Source organism: Athene cunicularia (genome assembly GCF_003259725.1).
Source record: "Athene cunicularia isolate RWA chromosome 5 unlocalized genomic scaffold, athCun1 chr5_part1, whole genome shotgun sequence".
NCBI lineage: Eukaryota > Metazoa > Chordata > Aves > Strigiformes > Strigidae > Athene > Athene cunicularia.
The window spans coordinates 13118859-13140891 of NW_020799101.1; the positions used below are offsets into that span (position 1 = coordinate 13118859).

At 40.4% G+C, this 22033-nt stretch overlaps 1 protein-coding gene across 6 annotated transcripts in view; it reads left to right on the forward strand.

Moving 5' to 3' along the window:
- Positions 1-22033, forward strand: part of BEGAIN (brain enriched guanylate kinase associated) — a 161929-nt gene that overhangs the window by 42285 nt on the left and 97611 nt on the right. For 4 of the 6 annotated variants that reach the window (XM_026849493.1, XM_026849494.1, XM_026849491.1 and 1 more), the window contains one exon: positions 3524-3552. In XM_026849493.1, the coding sequence (XP_026705294.1) occupies positions 3524-3552 (29 nt within the window). Of the gene's footprint in view, positions 1-2918; positions 2941-3154; positions 3553-22033 lie in introns of those variants that run through there. The other 2 variants (XM_026849495.1, XM_026849496.1) reach the window with 2 other exon arrangements.

A 22033-nucleotide genomic window follows, 5' to 3' on the forward strand; every position in this document is an offset into this window, starting at 1 on the left:
GGGGGGAAGCTCAGCACTTCCAGAAAAGGACAGTCTTCACAGTTCTGTGTTTTACACTTATTTTCTTCAAATATTCAGAAACAAGCACTGCCTGAAAGTACTTCCAGACAAAGTTGCCACGCCAAGTACTTCTGTAAAAAGGAAAATCTTCAAATCAGTCTCAGTATTTTAAGTAGGAGACTGTATATAGAAATGTAGGATATTAAATTACTGTGGCCAACTTTTTTGTTAAAAGCAAAAATTGTTATTTTTAGGCTAATTAAATAAATTATTTAGTCACACTGCATTGACATTGTTTAAAAAAACTCAGGTATTTAAATCACATCTGATATTTCTGTAATTAAAGGTAATTACTGATCTTAATTTAAAATATTTTATTTAAAGAAAAAAATCACACAGCTTCAATCACATTGCTCAGTGCAGGCACGAAGAAGCACTTGTAATGAATCAACTCACTAGCAAGCAGCAACTTATGAATGACATAACATAAAGGACATTCTTACACCAACTTTTACTTCAGTCTTTCTGCTCGAAATAGGTCCCACAAGACTTTCAGGACAAGACTGGTCCTAAAAGTAGCCAATTCAGACCTGTTTAGAATATATTTTAAAAGCAATTTAGTAGGATATTTCAGATAGGAACCTTCATAGAGAGCAGTGGGAGGACGATGTAATCTCTAAACTTCCACAGGCTATATCAATGGCAGGGATCTTGCTAGGAAACAGCAATTTTGCCTTAATAAAAATGTCACCTTGTGAAAACAGAGCTCTTCCAGAAAACTACAGACTTTTAAAATAATTTTTAGTTGCTAAGGCTTTTTTTTTTTTTTTTTTTTTTGGGGGGAAGAAAGGAAGAAAAAATAAGGAAGAAGAATAAGAAAAGAGAAAAAATAAAAGGATGAAAAAAGGACCTAAGGAACACAATTATCTGGAAAAATAAACTGCTTGGGATGAAGGCTACATTTCTAAATTTCTAGATGCCCCTATCTTTGTTTACACCATCTCAAGTTCCTATACACCCATCTGACTCTAGCCTGAAAGCTAGGGCATTCACCTGAAGAACATGCAGGCTCCAGTTCTTTCATGCGCTCTAATTTATTTACTAAAAGTGGATCCTCATCAAAAGAAGTAATGGAGTGTTGCAGTGCCACAGCCCAGAAAGGGCTCTGACCTGGATCAGAGAGTTCCTGAGGAGGACTGAGCTGAACCCATTGCTTCCACATCAGAAAGGAGCCCTCTCTTCACTGCACAGGCTGTCAGGGAAAGGCAGAGGACAACACTCCCAATGGTCCAAAGGAAAATTGGCCATGTTACATGAAATAAGCAGCTTTTATTGTGAAGAGGTTTAAAAAAAAATAAAATAAAATAAAGTCTTATCATTAGGAAAAAAAATTAAAGAAAAAAAAAGGGTGAATAGTTCATACGGAACTAATTGCAGCTTGGTTTAGTTTTCTGGTTTGTTTTGGTGTCAGGCATTTGCTGTGATTTTTTTTCCCCACTAATTTCTTGTTGGAATTGGCAGCCAATGACTCACCTGCATTTACAGATGAGTATAGCCAGAAAGCCAGCCTACAGCTCCTCTTCTCCATCCTGCACTTTAATCACACAAAGCAACCCCCACCCCAACCCATTGAGTACAGCAACATTCAAAGCATTAGGCAAAAACAAGGCCAAGCAGCTTCCCCTTATGTCTGTAGATACTGCCATAATAGAAGGATCGAAATCAGATACTCTAAGTACCCTGTCTTCATAGGTGACTCCCACAGTTCAGGCAAAGCAACAGCGAGCAGCCCTAGAGAAAACTATGTTCAGTCTCCCCAGAATGACAGAAACATGATTATTAGGGCAATTTTTGAGAGTTTATCTCTGGCAAGCCCATGGAGCTGCCAGTAACTTCCTGTGACCAGGGAGAAAAAGCCCTTGTGGTTCATTTTTCTGGCCAGCAATGTTTAAACTGCTTCCTGCATTCTACAAAATATGCATGGATTCAATGGATAGATATAAATTAGAAAATAATTATGAGTCCCTCGGTTAGATTTTTTTAATGTCAAAATCTGAGATTTATCATGGGCAACCCTGTACTTCCAACAGACATGCAGGGACGACGTAAAACATAGATCCATTACTGGGAAGCCGAGGAGGGCTTTTCCTGCAGCTGGCTTCTTGTGTACCAAGTTATGGTGAATGCCTAAAGTCCTTAATGTATGTTGAAATTATCATGCAAACAGCAGTCTGACAAACAACTTATCTAATGGGCAAATCAAAAGTAGATGAGAAGAGGGAAGATGAGTGACCCAATGAAGAACCAGCAATTTGTCATTCGGGATGTTTTATTAGGCAGTTTGAAAAATTTCCTGCTGGTTAACTCATTAAACTTACATTTCCCTATTTTTAATCATTAATTTATTTCATACTCAAATATGATTGTTAGCCATTAGTCAATAAGGTTTAAAGTGTTCGTGATTAATGGGCAATGCCTTCAGTATAAATAAGAGATTCTGTGATGCTGAGATTTATCTCGCTCTTGAGATTGCACGGTTGCTCCAAGTGCTCATTCCTTAGTTACAATAAAGCAGGACCAGGAGGATCTGTGAGATTCTGTGCCAGGGGTTTGATAAAATGAAATGGAAGCAGCTATTAAGGATCTACGTGATATAATGATGCAAAAGAAACCAAAGGGTTAACAAGACTATGCTTTTGATATAAGTAATGTCAGCAAGCTTAATGAGTCTCCATGCTATAGATAAGTAGCCATTTACAGCATCTATACAGTAACAAGAAACCAGGCAGATTAATGAAATGACCACCTACGTCTCTGCCAGGATGTAAAGATTCAGGGCTAGAGAAGTGCCGAGCTGCTGTCAGAGGGTTAATGGGAGCCTGGCTGCAGCGGCAAGCAGCGGGACCTGGGGAGTTACCGGAGTTGTAAGCTACAGCCCCGGTAAGTAGCAGTGAAAGGGTTAACGAAAAGCCTCCATGTATTGAGATGCTAATTGTCAAGATAGCTATTACTTGAGGAAAGTAATTTGATTACTCAAAACTCCTACTAAGGAGGCAAGCTTGTGTCCCTTCCATCTGTCGGGCTCTCAGAAAGATGATGAATTGAACTCAGAATTCACGTGTGATGAAGTCACTGTCATTTCCCAGCCAGCAGAGCCTTGCTGCCATGCCCACCGCGCAGAGTGTAGCACCGCATTTCAACTTTTCCTCTGAAACCCAGGAGGCACAGTAACCTGTTACTTGCTGCTGCTTGCTTTTTTTTTCCTTCCCATTTTCTGCCTCAGCGCTACAACTGAGTCATTCTGTTGCCCATGGCTCGTGGGTATACAGTGCTCCTGCAGCGTGCTGCATTATTCCCCAGTTCATCTGTCAATGTTATTTTCGGCTAATGCAGATGTGGGGTTCGCTTACCGTCGCTTTGTAGACACTTGTCGAAAACCATTTGGAAAGCCTTAACTATGCATAAATCTGCAGAGTGAATGTTTTCTTTCATTCACTTGCTCCTATTATTTGATTTCTTGTAGGCCTCTGCCGCAGAGATGGAGAAAATAAGGTAAGTAAGACAGTTTATTTACATCTCATTATAGAGAAGAAATATTCTGTTGCACAATGGATGATACAGGCTCTTGGAAAATATTTTGCTTAATACGATCAGTGTAAAATACTGGATAGCATGATGATGCAAGGGAAGCTGTGTTTTAGAGACAAAAGGAAATGCATGTGGTTATTCTAGTAAATCTGTTTTGCAGGGATGTCAATTCAGAAAGGATGTTTTATACACAAACATGTTTTATTGCCAGATGCAGAGGATATTTGATTATATAAATGTTGTAGTCACTTGTCCATTTACTGCAAGAGCCTGCCATTCCATTTAATGAGGAAAGTAGATCAATAATTCATGAAAAAGCTGAAGAAAATATAGGCTTGACTTCAAAGCATCTAATTACTGTGTTTGTTTCAATATAATCCTGTAACATTGGTGTTCGATTTTTGTTTTATATTGTATACCAGCCAGATAAATCTTGTCTCCTCTGTGTTTAAAATGTCATACTGTACCAGTTTCTCAGCACATCTCTCTGCTTTAAGCATAAGGAGATGGCTTTTACAAATGTAAGTTTTTCATCTCATGTCCGAGTGCAAGTCTGCTTTGGGGGATACTGCTTTTGTGTATGTTGTTAAGAAAGAAAAAGAAAGAAGAAAGCATTCTAGCCCTTTTTAAAAAATAAATTTAAAAAATAATTAAATCCTGTCTATTAATAAAATCCCCAGGTATTATCAAAGTGATAGGTAAAAGCTGAACTTTTTACTACCTTTTAAATATTTTTATGGATCTTATTAAAATAAACCAAAACATTGACCATGCTCTTATTTGGTTTTACTGGACAAGCCCAAATTCCTTCTTTGAACCTGGTGACTCAGTTTGGTTAGTGACAACTGTTGTCCAAGAACAACTTTTTAGATTCCTTGAGTTTGGAATGGCTATCCTGAGTTATTAGAAAGGCAGAAAACTTCTAAAATTCTGAAAATAACCAGGGAAGAAGTGGCAAATGTGAAAGAACAGAGATTTGACTGAGTGTTTAATGATTTCTGGGCTGGAAACAAAACCCTGCTTTTCATTTGAGGAGGAGGTTAAGTCCCTTACAGTGGACTTGAAGACGCATGTCTGAAAGTTTCTAATGGAATTTATAAATAAAGTGCTTCAGCTGTACATTTTTTTGTATTGTCTCATGACAATGAAAATATTATAACTTTTGAGCTGAATGAAAAACCCTGTGTGATATATTATGGTTTTGCACGTATATAAGCACTACAATGTTAAAGCTGTGAGGTTTTCCTGAGTAATAACTGAGAAAGCACCTCGGTATGTGGTCCTGTGTTTAGTAAAAATTCCAAACAAGATCACCTGCAGTATATGCACACTCATGTCATGAATTACTCTCTTAAAAGATGCAAGTAAATATATATTTACATGTTTGCTTGATGAGCATCCATGCACAAATGCAACGCAATACTTGTAATACTTTCCTGAGCATGCGTTGGCCTCTTCTTTTACTAGGCAGGCTCTTGAAACATTTGTGATAATGGGCAGCAGAGACTGGGAGAACAAACTCAGGAATGTATTGAAAGACATAGAATTTGCTATGACAAGAGTAAACAACCATAAAACTCCACTTTCCTGGCACCATAGTTCTGAAGCTGTCAGGAATGCAGCAGTTCTTATCTCAGTACTCCTGGAGCACTATATAGGTGGAAAAGCCTGTACTGTCTTACTGAAGGAAGTGGGAGTTTAGCCATTAACTCTAACAAGAGAAGGTTCAGGCTGTGTCAGGAGTTTGTTAATTAAGTTTTCTGTTTACAATTCTTGTGTCTAAAAGTTGCTTCTGATGGATGCTTGTCCCCATCACCCAAGCCAGTGCAAGGGTCCGGACACGGCTGACAGGAGCAGCCAGAGGGCTGGGGAAGCTCTGGCAGGACCCAGTGCAGAAGTCGTGCTGATCCATCCCAAACTTTCCCAGCCTCCTTGTCTATAGTCATCATCTTGGATGCAAACTGGCAGAAAACTCACCAGTTTAAGGAAACAGTAATCAAATCTGGAGTCATTATTTTAAATACATGGTGAACCCACAGACCTGAGAGAATTAGATTTTTTTTCAAACCTACCCAAGTCTGGCACCCAGGTAAAAAAAAAAAAAAAAAAATAAAAAATTACCTCGTCTTTTAAACACAGTGGCTTCAGAGAGGCCATGAAGAAAGAGAGACCCTGAAGCCAGGGGAAGGAAGAATGAAACAAGAGGGAAAAGAGCAGGCCAGAAAGAAAGAGGTATTTTTTGTTACATGCAGAAACTGGTGTAGCATCACAAGAAAAGCCATTCCCACATGATACTTGAATTTGTTCTGCCCTATCCCTGGGCCCAGCTCCTTTACCACTCTCCTTTTGCAGCCAGCTGAGGATGTTCCATCCCACATCAGCTGGAATGGTGTTGGCCCAAGGGCTAGAGGGTAAGGCCACACCAGCTGCAGAGCTGGGGTGCACAGGGGATATGAGGCTCCTGTGAAAGAGGGAGGAGAAGGAGGTCTGAAATTAGCAAAAAGGAAACAAACCTTGTTGGAGAAACAAGAGAATAGGAGCAAGGTGAATGCTCACAGAAACACCTACACTGCCAGGCTGAAAACCCTCAGGGTTAGAGAAAGCCAGGTTTCCATTCCACAGTGCACTCCAGATAAGAAAGTCTTTTAAATAAGAAGAGCAGGTGCAGAGGATCACACTTTTCAGAGGAGCTGCTCCACACTGACAGTCCTTGGGAGCCCACAGCCTGCAAAGCTGATCCACTTATGACCCGTGCTTTATTTGGCCCCAGATACGCTGAGCCAGGGCAGCACAACCTATGGTACAGCGAACTAACACACCTCTTGAGTGTTACATACCTTCACCCAGAATCTAGCTGGAATGATGCAATTCATCTCGCAAAACGCAGCAGTAATTCCCCTTGCAGACCAAGGAGCTGCTGTGACCTGCCTGCAATGTCACATGCTGTCCTTTTCAGCAGGGAGTTCCTGTGACAGCATTGCAGGTAGAAGGAGCGGTAGGAAGCAGAGGTGGGAGGTTATCAGTATTTAGCCTGACGCAGGGACAGCTTCTTCTACAAGTGGAAACACGCTATTTTGTGCTAAAACTTTGACTAGAAGAATCAGTTACTGCAATGAAGCCTTCACACTGTGAACATTTCTTAGCAGTACACAGTGTTTATAACATCTCAAGGTACCTATATATTAGGCAGGAAGTAAGGCTAACTACTAATCACAAACCTCTTGAGGATCTGCACTTATGTAGGTTGGCTGTGTATGGTTATAGTCACTTTAAACATTAATTACTTCTGACTACAACCTTTTAAATACAGTTTTTTGGATCTAGTACTTCTTCATGTCTATAAACAAGGCCTGAAAATCTCAGTTAATTAAAATAAATTTCAAATATACCTATACTATCTTATTTTCACTCTTAGCAGTATGCTATCTTTGGTGCGTGTATTCAAGAGAAGCACATGTCTTCCAAGTCTGAGGCCTTGCAGATCTGTGGTGGCTGGCACACAAAATTGCGAGTACTCTGGAAATTGCTCCTTTAAGTCAGATTGAATTCATAGCATGACTAGACATGCAAACAAAAAAAACCAGCTCTACTGAAACTCCTGTACAAACTGCTGGTAGCTTCTTCTTTGCTTCCATTTAATCCCGCCTGAAATACAGATTTTTTTGTTATGTAAGGTTTGGCATAAGAGACCTCAAGATATATTTTTGTACACAAATATTGACCAGATTCGCAGTGTTTCTTACACTGAAGAGTATCTCACTCCACAGGAAATGTCAGTTAAGGTGACAGATACTGTTCAATAAAAGCTTTTTCTGTTTTTTAAATACACTACTAAAATTTCAGTGACAATTCAGAAACCCTATAAATCAATATTCTTAGTTCTAAGCTGTTGAGATCCGCAATAGGCTGAAGTGTGTATCTAAAAGTACATAAAACAGTACACATCATCACCACCATCAACTGCCAGGCTCACATAATTAGTGTCTGTAGGGAGGCTGACTTTCTACTTTGCAATGTAACCATGGTATTCCCCAATTGAGGATTACTTCATTTTGGTGGCATTAGTAGTGGCATTTTACTAACCATCCAGAGATCTCTGATGAAAGTAACCCATGTCTCAAGGCACCTGTGAGGCAACATCTTCATTTCATTGTAGTCCTTGTTGCAGAACATATGAAAGCGAAGTGATTTGTTTTGCACACACAGCTGGTAGTATGTCAGCAGCTTGATCCAAGTCTCTTGAATTTTCAGACTTGGACTTTTCTCAAGCACGTTCGAGTTCATCTGCGGTAAGGAAGGCATATCAGTTTCTTCAAAAGGAACGTCAGAGGCACGTGCAGTCCTAGGGAAAAGCTTCTGTGGTGGTTTACTGAAAATTTGAATACCTTCCTAAATGCCCACTAAATCATGTTGTCTTCCTTGCGCTTGGTATAAATATAGCCCTCTTCATATGCTAATGAACACACTGCAATTTCCTGCCATCCCCACCTTGTGCTTGTTCCTTCTCTCTGCCTGTATCTACATTAATTTTACCATAGTTACTTGAACACAAGGAGAGGATTTATTTTTTTCCAGAAAGTTAACCACCAAACATGGTTTACTTTACCCTAGGTCTTGTCTTCACATCCACAGCTGACATGGTAGGAGCCATTGCCTTGTACAGAGACACAATGCCATGGGACAGCAGCAGGGCTGTGCAAGCGGCAGCTCCAGCACCTGCTCAGCAGTGTCTGCAGGCTTTAGCTGATTTGGGGACTTAAAACCCCACCTGAAGACACAGGCAAAACGATGGCACAGGACAAGCTCAGAGGAAACAGAACAATGGAAATGCTGGTGTGAAAGGGACATGAGTTTGGGGTCATTAGAGGTTATGATATAAAAGTGACCTAGCTGGGTGAATGTTGGGTCCATTTTGAAAGAGGGAGGGGAAAAAGGAACAGGAAGAGAGCTGTCTAACTTCTATTCAAACAGGGAAAGCAGGTTTTAATTTTTTCTGTTTTGCAAGATGTTTTCATCTCCCAGGCAGTCCCAGCAGCAGTGACAGCGCTGCAGTGCTGTTTTCAGGACATCTGGTTTGTTCACACGGCCATCCAACGTGTGACTGCAGCACAGCTAAACCACACGTAAGGATACGAAAGGCTATGTTCACAGCCCCCAGGGGAGATAGAGCCCTGGAACTGGATTGGTTGGGGCACGGAGACATGCCAATCTACCTGCGCTAGCACCTCTGAGAATTTTATTAATGCTGTCAGGGGCACAGTGTGCTTGTGTAGCTCATACTAAAGTCCATCACAGTTTATTTCCACTATTACTGTTACCTATGCTAGTCAGTCAAATCAGCACTACTTCAGTTGAGGCAGGAGCATTACTGTACAAGTCTGTGCCCTGAACTGCTGTCTGCTGCTCAGAAGAACGATCACTTAGAATCACTTGGAAGAGTGATGCCAGTATGGAAGGAATAATTTCTAGTTACCTGCTTGTAACAGGTGCTGTGTTATAATAGCTTTTATTTCTAGATGAATATTAAGTGGAGTAAAAGCATCCAGCAAACAAGAAACATTACAGGAACAGAGGGCAGAACAGAATCAAGTTGACTGAAACCAGGTATAGCTGTGTAAAGTGGCCTGCAGGGACAAGTGGGAGCTGAGCAAACATCTGAAGAGACCAAGGAAGTAGGTAGGAGGAGATGAGCCATGCCATCAACTGCGAGCTGCAGTGAGTCATGGAGAAGAAGCTGGACCTAGGTGATACCAAGCTTACAAATAATGCTCTGCTTACCACTTTCTTGCAAGGCAAAGTGCATCACTGATCAATACTCTAAGCTGCTCAGGAGAAAAAGGAGGGGACATTTTTGACAAATATTTAAGAAAAAAAAAGAAAAAGGTCCATTTCTACAGAGTTTGTGATTAGTTCAAAACTTTGTAGCATAGGGAGTAGAGCTTCCAGAACAGGGTTTGTTGTTGTTGTTGTTGTTGTTGTTGTGTTTTCCCCCCAGCCCAAAAACGCATTGATCCCTGATGGTGACAAAATGCAAAGGCGGGAAAACTGGATGCTCTCCACATTCCCCTTTATTGCTAATCCTGACGAGGCTTCAATTTATGTAAGAGCTTTGACCAAAGCTATCAGGGCATTGTGCTGAACAGTGAAAGCAGCAACTTACAAAGCAAACAGTGGCAACAACTGCAGCGGTAACAAAAGAGTCTTATAAACTGAGACTATAAGAGGTTCCAAGCTGCAAATCCCAGATGGCTCAAGGGCAAGATAGTTTGTGAACCACACTTGAGTGTGCTCTGTGGTAAAATCAAGTACAATCTGAAATGCTTGCTGCTGCTACAGCACACAGACTGATGAAAGGAATGAGATAACTTGTCTGCAACACTTTATTACAGGCTTTTGCAATTTCCAGCTCTGCTGCTGCTGGCATGGCTTAGGCAATTTAATTTACCAATCAATTCTTGATTTACACACAAGTGACTTTAGAACACATTCAAATAAAAACTCTGTATTACCACATTTTATTCAATGTTCTTTAAAAATCAAAACCATCTGAAATATATAAAAACTATTAAGCTTTTCACATTAAAAAAAATAGAAGGGACTGAATTGTCTTAATGTTTTAGTGATGACCTAGAGCCAGCTTAGCATGAAGTACAATGTGCTGAAAAATAGGCAGTAGATCGTGAGCTATAATCATGCTTTTGGAATTCGTGAGTATGAGGGTTGTATAACATACAGAGCCCTCGAGTGTGATAGCAGGATCATAAGTGTCCTTGTTAGATTTCTGTCATGTGTGTGACCATCCTACCACACATGTGAACTGCACAACTCTTATTATTCAGCTCTTCCAGGAGTAATTAGATCCACCTCACTGAACAGTACACAGAGTCACTGCTCATTGCTTGGACTGCAGTAATGTTTATACTGGGATAAAAAGGGCCTCCATGTCACATGTAGTTATATTGCCTCTCAGAGCATGATTTTCTTCATATATTCATTTTCAAAGACGTGAAAAACATTGAAAAATCTAGCTTTCATCATGAACATGCCCAACTGTCACCGTATCAGCAAAACCGTAACTGAGAAGTTGTGTGTGAGAGAATATACACACGCCTCATGCATCAGACTTGCATCTAGAGGGCAAATGGTATTTTTGAGGAATGTTGTTGGCAAAGCAGTAGACTGACTTATGTGACATATTAGGACATCCAAATGCCATTTCAACTACTCAGGGAAAAATGCAAATTTTGACCACCTCACCTTGATTTTGCCTATCTTTAAAAGAAGTAGGAGGAAGAGAAGAAGGGTGTCCTAGAAGAAAAGAGGAGCTTCAAACTTTTTCTGGAAGCCACTGAGCTCTTCAGGGAGTTCCTGCTGTGCTAGAAAGACCCTCATGTTCACGAGAAACTCTCACTACTCAGCAGCTCCAAACTGCTGCCCTCTCTTCAACAAGACCAAGTTTTATACCAATGTCAGATCAAAGGGCCTTAATTTTGAAGTTTCCATACAAAACAGGTCAAACAAATGAGCTCATTTTATGTTTAGCTGTAACCTCTGTTTAGACAAGAGCATCATTTTAAGAAGCTGCTCTGTTTTTAAGGCCTTCCAAGACATATACTGGAATTCCCAGCAATGAATGGCAACTTATTTTTTTGCCTTGCCATCCCCCTCGAGCTTATCCTTGCAGTGAGCAACATGAAGAGATAAGCAATCAGCACTCCTCTTTTCTGTGTGCTTCTGTTTAAGAAGAAGCATTGTGCTGCTATTTAACTCAGGGATACTGGCTTAACCGCAGTACTGCACAAATTAACAGTTTTTAATGCTTCGCCTGGACAGAGTAGTCTACAGATAGAAAAAGAAATAGACTATATATCTGTATAATTGGTCTTACTGCCAAGAAGTCCTACAGATGTAGGTGCTTGAAATGACATTTAAGTAGCACTAAATGCATGGCAAATGTCTTTGCACGCACATAGTTAACTAAGTTTATAACTTCTGGGTCACTTGCCCTTTGAGATATTATTTCCTCATGGTATGAATCCTATCTTTTTCCTGTTACAGGGAAGTAGTATTTCCAGGGAGTTAATCAGAAACAGTCCATACCAACATGTACCAAATATATTCCAAGTAGATCCATGAGTGGCTAAAAAAATAAATGTTTTAAAGCTCTACCCAATATTCTTAACAACTCAGTGGGGAACTAGTAACAAGGTACATTCACGGACAGAGGCACATCCTTCATGATGAGGAAAGTGCTGCTTTCTATAGGGAAATATTTTTAGACTGCATACAAACAATCTATAGCACTGAAGAGATCTATTTGAATTCAAAATAAATTGTATGCTTAGTTTTGACTCTCAGCTTGTGAATAGCAATGATGCTTTTATTTATATTTGCATTCTGATTTAGATTGATGAGAGACCAACAATTAGAGAATGAAAGATCAAGTGAGTCAAATACTCTGAAGGCTGGATGAAAATGAGAAGCCCAGCAAACTAGCCCAAAGCAATTCAAGTAAACTGGTAAAAGACAAACCAGCAATGATATTTAAGTAAATTACTTGGAAAGCAATAGCATAGCCCATCACACAAGAAAATTTGATTGTTCTGGTCAAACAAACAGAGCAAGGAGTTTTTACACAAGGCCTTCAGTCCTACGCCTTTCCAGTGCTGATTTCATAAATAGGCTGTTGCTAAAAGGGGCACATGACTGGCCTGGCTTGTTTTTGTCCAAATCTGCACAGCAGTTGGCCCTAGTACCCCTACTCTGCCACCTTCTTGCAGCCTTGCAAACATGCAGAGCCATGCAGGGAAGCACCTGGTTTCTCAATGCACATCAGCAGCACGATCCTGCCAAATCTGAGCCTTAGCACTTCCACTTCATTTCTGACCCCTCACAAGCCTTTAGGAAGAACAAAATCTTCCTGGCTTATCCCTAACCTTACTGTGCCAACGCCACCGAGTGCAATGGGTATGAGAGGCAGGCTTCTGAGATTTTCAAGCCATGCTTTGAAATGTAGTCTAGAATAGCTCAGTTAATGCCAGTCTTGCTTCAGGGCCCCTAGATATCTGGCAAGCTTGTCAGGGGCAGGTCTGTGGGTAAAGACGACTTATAGAAATCCCCATCATTCTCTTTGCTTCTGTTTTCCCACTTGCAGAAGGCAAAGCAGCACCTTCACCTTGCCGCTGGAACTGCTGTGGTAGGTGCTAGAGACCCCTTGCTAAAATGACATTGCCAGTTGTGGGGTCTCCTGAAGCATGTTTTCATGTTGCTTTGGTCCTGTTTTATTTCTTTACAAGACAACACCCATTTTCATTGTGTCTTTATATCAAAGGTTCTTTATTAAACTCTCACTACTGAAGGAACCAAGAGCAGGAAGGCTCTAGGAGATACACAGTCCTCCACAGTCCCACGTGAAGGAAAGACTAACTTCGGCTTTTCTGTAAGAAAGGTTAGTTAGCCTTTTGTATAACTCAAGGGGTAGCTCTGACAACAGAGCATATGGACAGGAGAGGGAAGAAATGAGTCATAGGTAGAGAAGACTGACATGAGTTTCTTTAGGCCAAATTTAGCTGACCTATACCGTTTGGTAACAAAGCATCTCCCCTCCCCCCCACCCCCTTTCCCTCCTTCTCAATCTACAAGAGAAATCACCACATAAAAGTCATGAAAAATTTTTTCTCAGAAATTAAACGTACAGGAAATTATAACACTAAACACATAGTCTGCTAACAAATGTCAGTTTAGAGGAGTAAAGCTGGTTTGTCTACTGCATATGATGCATAAAGCTCTAGAAAACAGGTAACTTCCGACAACACAAACACTTTTTTTTTCCTCCACCTTGAGAAAGCTGCTGATGCAGATTTTTACAGTAACTGTAGACTTTAACTTGCTTTCCTTTAACTGTGCTTTCTAATTTGACAAACCCTTAGCAGATTCAGTTACTAGAACTGACGGGTTTCACATGCTGTGAGCTTCTGGAGGGTTTTCTTTACAAACCAGGTCTGAATATCATCTAAACGTAAAAGAAAAAAAAAAAAAATCCAAGAGAGATGTCCCATTAATTCCAGCACACAGTGCACTTGAAGCCATTTGAGGAAAACTAGTCATAATCTAGACAGTTTTGGTTAATATACTTTGCTTTGAAGAACATTTGTTCTTGTCTAAAAGCGTTGTTTGTTTTTTTTTAATGCAGCGATAACCCTCCCATGGTCCACTGTGGAAAACAACTTTTATTATAACCTAGGAGCATGTAAGCAAATAAGCAACAACAGCTACATGTTACTTGGATTCAAGGAACGTGGAAGGTTTCGATTACAGTTTTGATAGTAAAATTCTAATGAATGCATTGCTGGTAATACAGTGTGGACTTGGACTTCTTTACTGTGGCTTTGCAAATTGCTTTGAATTCTCATCTCCATCCCACAAAGAGCTTTCCAAATCCTATTGCACAGTAAAAACAGTTTACCAGGATTTTCATCTTAAGGTAGCACTGAACTACTAATTATTGTGGCACACAGAGCAGACAGGTCTGATTAAACTGCCAGCCTGGATTTGTAGATCATCCCATCTCCTTATTCATCATCTCTATATACACAGCATTGGGAAAGCATCTCAAGATATAAATAAGCATAGATATGGTTGTATGCTGAATCCTAAGTAACTGAATGAATCCATTACTGCATCCTCGGAGGAATCAAATTTTTCACACAACTACAACTCCTTTTTGAGTGTTATCTACCTTGTTATGCATAGATTATTTACATCACGTATTGGTTTGCACAGACCTCAGAGAAAATGAAAACAGTGAACTATAGTTTTGCAGAGATTAATGGAATCAGAAAGAGATTTGAGAAAGCAACATATTCTTTTATCTAGAAGACAACATTATTTATACTTTTTTACATTCATGTGAGAAACAAAGCATTAACATGATACTCCAGTGACTCATATATAGAGTGTTGTCTGCTGCAAGTCTGCATTAATTGGAACCATACCTGGCATACACCTGCAGCATGGATTCATGACACAAAGTTACTAAACTATTTAAGGTTTTCCAAATCCACTTAAAACTTGTTTCTTTATACCTTTGCTATGAGCCACTGAACTGGAGACTAGTTAACTAAAACTTTCACAATGGCAGAAGGCATTCTTATTAACAGCAGAATCAGTAAAATCAACAAAAACTGTTATCCCCTTACTAGTGGCGGCTCTTTTGCAGAAAGCTATTAGTTGCATTTTCTATTCTTACCCTGACTATTTTCTTCAGCACTAGAAATTAGGACATTGGCTTGCAGAGTCATGCCCTGATTGCTGAAATTAAGGGCAATTATGCAATGGAAAGAGGAAGTATAACAGGTCAGAGATTGTACATCTGCTTGAAATGCAGGTGGTGAAGGTGCTGCCATTACCAAGTTGAAAACATGGACTGAGGTTTAAAGCTTTGAAGCAGCTGACAGTCTTGCTCTACAGACATGGGTTACAGCCACAGCCATTAGGATTCTCTCTGAAGCACTGTCAAAGTTCAAAGGATTTTCTTCCTTCTTCCCCCGCCCCCCCCCTTTTTTTTTTTTTTTTTTCCCTTTTTTTTTTGAGAACACTAAGTCACAAATTTCCATCTCAGGGGAACACTTACCACCCTTTCTAGAATAATGAGGAGTTTCAGCTAGAAGCTGGCAATCTTTCATGGGCAATGTGCCAGACTGTATTTTTTGTTCCTAATTCAGAGTTTAAACATGTTGGTAGACAACGTTGAGAAGCTGGAAGCCACTGCCTCTCACAGATGCTTCTATCAAGATGCTGTGGATCCCAAATCCCAGCCCTGTGCCGATCCTGTCAGATGTACAGAAATCTCCTGATGTCAAAACCACTGGAAGCCCCTTAGAAGGAGTTCTATAAATGTGCAGAACACTGCTTTTTTTCCCCCTACCCAAGTTACTCATTCTGCATCATCTGACATTTTAACATATTGCCATATTAACTACCAAAAGTCTGATCTGTGAGCATGACTTCAGACTTGTATTTACAAGAGTAGAGATGCAGCGGCATATGGACCACCAGCTGGTGAGAAGTAGGAATGGTACTTTGTGGGTTTGAGTCACTAAGTGAATTTAAAAAAAAAAAAAAATATCATCCTCTATACAGTCAAAAAGTTAGGCTGAAAAGCTTGGCTCCTTAGAAGTGGAGTTGTTTGAAAGGACAACTGCAACAAGGCCAGTATCCAGAAAGCACAAAATTTGGAGACATTAAAAAAAGTAGAAGCTATGTTGTTTATTATAAGAGGTATATGCAAACAAGCTGTTTCCTGCTAAGGCTGTAAGAAATAGTACCACAGAGGGAGTGATGTGAGACAGAAAAAAAGGGTGATGACAGTCTGTTCCTCTTAAACAGGAGGAATAAAAATCACTGAGAGAGACGGTGACACTGAGGGAAGTGTCTTTTTATTGAGGTCATAACCACCTACACTCAAATGCAAAAGTCTCCAGCCTTTTTTCCCACCTCTCCCTAGCCTTGTGTCTTTTCCTCAGGTGTTTGCCACCCCTTCACCTTCTGGAGGGATTCTCCTCCTTCTCCATCAACAGCTTCACCCCTTCCCCTCTCCAAATGGTGATTTAGGTCTGCAGAATGTCAGCTCCAGACATTTCCCACCCCAGCAGCTTTTGGGAGATAAATCATTTAAGCTACCAAAGCTTGAGTCCTACCAGGAAGTGGTTCATTCTTTCTTATCCTGGTTTCTACTCTCAGACCTGGTTTTCACCACTGTTACTCCAGGAATGCTTGAAAACCCCCTGCCTAAGGTCATGCAACTGTAAAAAGATTAATTTTCATCAAACATCAGGGACTGAGGTTCACTATTCTCCTCAATGCCAGCCCATTTCAATCTTTTAACTTTACCTACTTCCCTAGAAGCCCAGGTGAGGAGAAAGCCAGGTTACAGGGGACAGATCTGTGGTCTCAGTCTGCAATGCTGCTGACTGCTGCTCTTCTCTCACGTGAGCTCTCTCTCAGCCCCACTTGTTCAGGAGTGGTTCCTGTGGCTTTCTCAGAGCAATGCAAGAAGAGGGAGTCTCCTGCAGCTCCATTGATGCAGCGGCTAAGCAGAAGCTGTCTTTCAATAACTGTGTGGGGTTTTTTGAGAAAGTAGTATACAGAATAAAAAAAAAAAAAAAAAAAAAAAAAAAAAAAAAAAGGTTTGGCAAGAGGAAGGACTCATAGATAAACATTTTTTGTAATGGGGGAGGAAGATATAGAAGGGAAGGCCTGTTCCTCCAAAAAAATAGATTATTGTCTGGGGACTATTAAATAACAATGTGACTAATTACCAAGATAATTATCTTCATGCTGGAGCACCAAACAGCTGAAATACAGAAGCTGCTGAGAGCACTTACTATAGTAAATTACTGAAATGCTTCTCATGGTTTATTCTGCTGAATTAGGATACTAAAAGAAGTATGTTACATTATTTATCTATTGACCCTTCCACATGTGATTATTTATTATTAGATTCATAAGTATGAGTCAGACAGGAAGGTCAAGTTACTAATGATCCTGGAGCCTCATCAGCTATACAGTATTATCTGCTCTGTAAAGGTAAATACATAGTTTACCTGCATAATGGGAGTGATGCGAGTAATCATTAAAGTACTTGAATATCAGTCACATACAAAACCCACTAGATCAGCATGTAAAGAATTAGAATTGTAAATGTTGTATTGGAGTTGTAATGGAAAGGAAATAGCATGCCTTTTTTTTTGCCTACCTTCCTTGAACAAAGAGCAGAAGCATAGAAGAGAGAGAGAGAAATCTGAAATCATTGCTTTCTGCCTCTGCACTGTGTAGGTTTGTTTGGCCAACAAAAGAACATTTGCACATCTAGATGTCAACCATGTCTCAGAAACCCTCTGTGGCTCCTGCAAGCATTAATGCCTTCTTGAAGGCAAGACTGAGAATGACTTCTTCAAGTTCTTTGAGGGGCTTCTGTCAAAGCCAAGAGAGTACAGACAAGTTATTTGCCTTAAGACAAAGAGAACAGAGATCATAGAGCAAGAGAACAAAGTTCCTGCTTGCTCCAGGAGTAGAATAACCATTTCTGAAATGAGTAGTTTTGTTTAACCAAGAAGCAGGGACAAGTTCCGAAGAAGAACATCCCTCAGTCAAATCAAAATGGTCATGGTACTGCTTGCTTCTTCACTGTTTCACAGAAGATTTAAAAACTCATTTGCAACTGTTTTTCTCCACATCACTATTTCCTCTCCATAGAACGGTAGCATAGACTCCCTATGAGGAAAGATCCAGATACACAGACTTGTCACTAACTTGTCCCCAAGTACAATCCCCACAAAATCAGTGCTATTCATTGCCCAGATACATGCTCTTAATATCACTTAGGTATACTGGATAAGCATCACTTCATACATTCTTGCAAGCAAAGTACTACTAGCAGTAGCTTAAAGAACTAAATCCACCACCAGTGTAAGTGAACTCAACTGCATTCATATCAAAATAGTTACTGCAGCTTCCACAGGTAATGTCTTTGATTTATCCTGATATTTTCCTGTGCATTAAAAAAGGTCAGCCAATAAGGAATAAAAACCACAATGTGAAATGGAGGCAATTAACATGACTTCTCTTTCAATAGCGGGTTCCCCCTCCCTTCTTGACATCTCAGCTTCAGCGAGAGAAGCCCAACTCTTAACTACCATTTCTATGCCCTTTTCAGCTTATGGTAATTGCTGTTGTATAGCATCACAGTATTGGGGCCTCTGCCCTATCCTTCTCCCCATTTTGTGTAGGTAGCAGCAGGAGAATTTGCTTTTGATTTATTCTCCTAATAGCTTCAGTGATGTCAGAATATTAGAGCTGCCTATTATCTAAAGGTTTCTTTGCAAATTCACATTAAATGAAAATGTAAATTTCCAGTCATTAATGTACTGAAAGAAGTTGTGGTTAAACGAGGAGATAGATGGTTTGGAAGACTATCCATTACATTTAAAAGCAAATTATCAGTGACAGAAGCTAGGTGAAACCGACAGCAGGAAGAATCAAGACAGATTGAGATATCAATCAAAGAGATTTTCAGATCCTTTTCTTCTGGCATGGACCACTAGAGGAGGCATTTAGAGGAATATAACAAAGCAAAGAGAGTTCTCTGCCATGTGGGGAAACCTGAGACTTTTTTCTGCCCAGTGATTGATGGTAAGGCATGCTGCACACAGGCAGGAAGAGCAGGAACGCAGCAGTGCCTGGTGGCAGAAAGATGCTGGTGCCATAGGGTACACTACAGACTCCTCCTTGCAAGTTGGAAAGGCAAAGGTTAAAGAAACCAAGAGGGCTGTTTAGTAAGAGGGAACTCTGTAACCAAACTGGAAGCATCTTTGCAGGAAAATTCTAGAAACAGACAAGCTTAAGAAATTTATTTTAACCTCTCAAAAACAATCAAAATTCAAATAGATACCACAGACATCTCAGAGGCCATTCAAGATTTGGATGACTTTATGGATCTGACCTTTAACATTTTCAGGCCTCAGTTTTCATCTGTAGAATGAGGATGATAGAGCTCTTTCCCAGCCTAAAAGGACAACATGAATTAAGCCTATGGAAAGCTATGGGGCACCTCCATAAAGTGGTTATCTAATTCAAATATAGTAGGAGTGGGTAGGACATGGGAGTTTATCGATAGTACTACACCAGAGGAAGATTCAGATCTGCAGAAGCGTCATTTCATAATGATTTAGTGTGTGATATTTGTTGCTACATCATTAAGAGATCATGAGTTACTTCAGTCATCATTAGATAAATATGGTATTTCAGTACTTTCAGCGTAGCTCTTCACATTTGAAGTTAGACACTTGCTTTGGCTTGGAAAGCAACAGTGCAGTTTACTTTTTTGATCTTTGTATATTTTGTTCTCAGTCTCAGAAGTACTGTTTAAACTTCAAGTTCTGCATTATAAACTGCATTCTTGATACGGATCTCCCATATTTAGGTGCTCTGATTGTTCAAAGGACTCTCCAGCTGGGTAGCAAGACTATTTGAGTGCTAATACAGTGATTGTAAAGAATGGGACATCAGTTCCCATTTTAGAACATAAATCTTGGCAAGTTTGAATGGAGTATATTCAAATGGGAACAAATGGACATTTTAAGCATGTAATTTAAAGCAAAACATTCAGCACTTACATGAATAAACTCAGCAACTGCAGCTCCCATAGCCCAGCATGTAAGAGCCCATGGGTGACAGTTCCAAGCTCATAGCCACCGGGTAGCCCATGAGAGCACTCAGCCCCACGGTTCAGCCACGGAACCCTGCACTACTACTCCCCCTTCTGTGGTTGCCGCTTTCAGCTCTGCTTTCTAAGGCATTCACCTTCCTTATCTGCAGCTCCCAGGCAGACACACCTAGCTTCTTGTGGTTTCCAAGAGGGAAACCATCCCAGCTCTGCATCTGTTCAAGTATCAGGCTTGGGTACATTGTAAATATGTACATGTACTTATACACACATTCATTCCTAACTGCCACTGGAGTCTTTGTAAAATGCACTTTAAAAGGTTCTTCCTAAAAATAATGCTAAGCCAGAGCTGCTTGCACTCTGCAATGCTAGCAGTAAGCCTTATCTTTCCAACTGAGAGACTGAAAAGAAAAAAAAAAAAAAAAAAAAAAAAAGTGATTTACAGATCAGGCTGCTTTTCCTAACAAGTGAGCACCTTGTCTGCTTCTGGTATTTTGCTGTAGCAGAGAAGGTGTCATGCATCCAATTAAAAAGATATTGAAGGAGACAAGACTGGAATGAGAATGAATGAATGAATGTTGCAGGTGCACTGGGAAGAGCTGGCTAAAAAGCACACAACTGGGAGAAATACTGTCTTCCTGACCATTCCTGCAGTCATGCCAGTGATGATACTAAAACACAAAATCAAAACTTGATTGTCTACTGCATGCTAGGTATGTGCTTCCTCCTTAATCCAGTATATTTATTTCTAGTTCAATGAAGATGTTTTACATTAGCTGAAAGAGTAGGGATGTCCAGCCTTTCACTATGCAGCAGCTCTTAAGGGCACAGAAAAGACAAGCATAACTGGGATTTTTTTCTGATTCCCATTCCAGTAGTGCTCCCATCAAAGCTTGCAGTGTTGGATCCCGGCAACTACCTCTGTCATGCAATGGGAGGACCACCTGCACTAGGGTCCCATGCTAGGAAAGTTACCACCCTCCCCTTAGTACAAAAAGAGAGCTGTGATCCTGGCAGAAACTATTCAGACTGTCAGAGGAGAAAGCAAGAAGCAAGCTAAAGACCACATATGATGTTTTAGAAGGTTGAGTCTGCACAGTTACTCATAGTCTGACCATGTCCTGTTGGAGGGGTTCCAGAGGAGGGCCACAAAAATGATCAGAGGGATGGAACACCTCTCCTGTGAGGAAAGGCTGAGACAGTTGGGGTTGTTCAGCGAGCTGGGGTTGTTCAGCTTGGAGGGGAGAAGGCTCCAGGGAGACCTTATTGTGGCTTTTCAGTACTTAAAGGGGGCTATAAGAAAGATGGGGAGGGACTTTCTAGTAGGGCCTGTTGCAATAGGACAAGTAAGGGTTTTAAATTAAAAGAGGGTAGATTTAGACTAGATACAAGGAATAAATTTTTTTACGATGAGGGTGGTGAAACACTGGAACAGGTTGTCCAGAGAGGTGGTAGATGCCCCATCCCTGGAAGCATTAAAGGTCAAGTTGGACAGGGTTCTGAACAACCTGACCTAATTGAAGAGGTCCCTGCTTATTGCAGAGGGGGGTTGCAATAGATGAGCCTTAAACATCCCTTCCAAACCAAACTATTCTATGATTCTATGTCTACACTCAAGGCTAAGCAATTACTCCAACAAAAGTTTGCACTAGAAATTGTAAAGCAGTACTGAAAGTCCAAAATTCTCTGACACATTCTTTGCTATCAAATCCTCTTCTCCCTTTACCATTTTTCACTAATGATGTTTCTAACACTTATTGGAAAATTTTGTGGGACCACGGGTTTTGGTTTGGTTTTCTTTAAATAGAAGGGTTTTGTGTGGTGTGCCTCTTGGTCAAATATAATTCTGCCTTTCGCAGCTAGACCATAAGGGAGAGGAAGGGAAATGTAGACCACTTAGAGAGGTTTTGAAATCTCCATCCTTGAATGTAGTGAAAATTTGACTGGACAAGGTCCTAAACATCCTGATCTAACAGAGTCTGCTCTTTGAACAAGAGGTTGGACCACATGACCTCCAGAAGTACCTTCCAGCCCAATTTATTCTATGATTCTACGTGTCCCCATTCCAGGTCCTTTATGTACTGGAATTCCCACTGGAGGGAAATGGCTTTTGAAGGGCAACATCTGAATCAACTGCATATGTATTTCATTTCAGTAGTTTTTCTTTTACATGGTTCAGTTTAAGGACATAAGCATTTACTTCCCCCCCCCCCCCCCCCC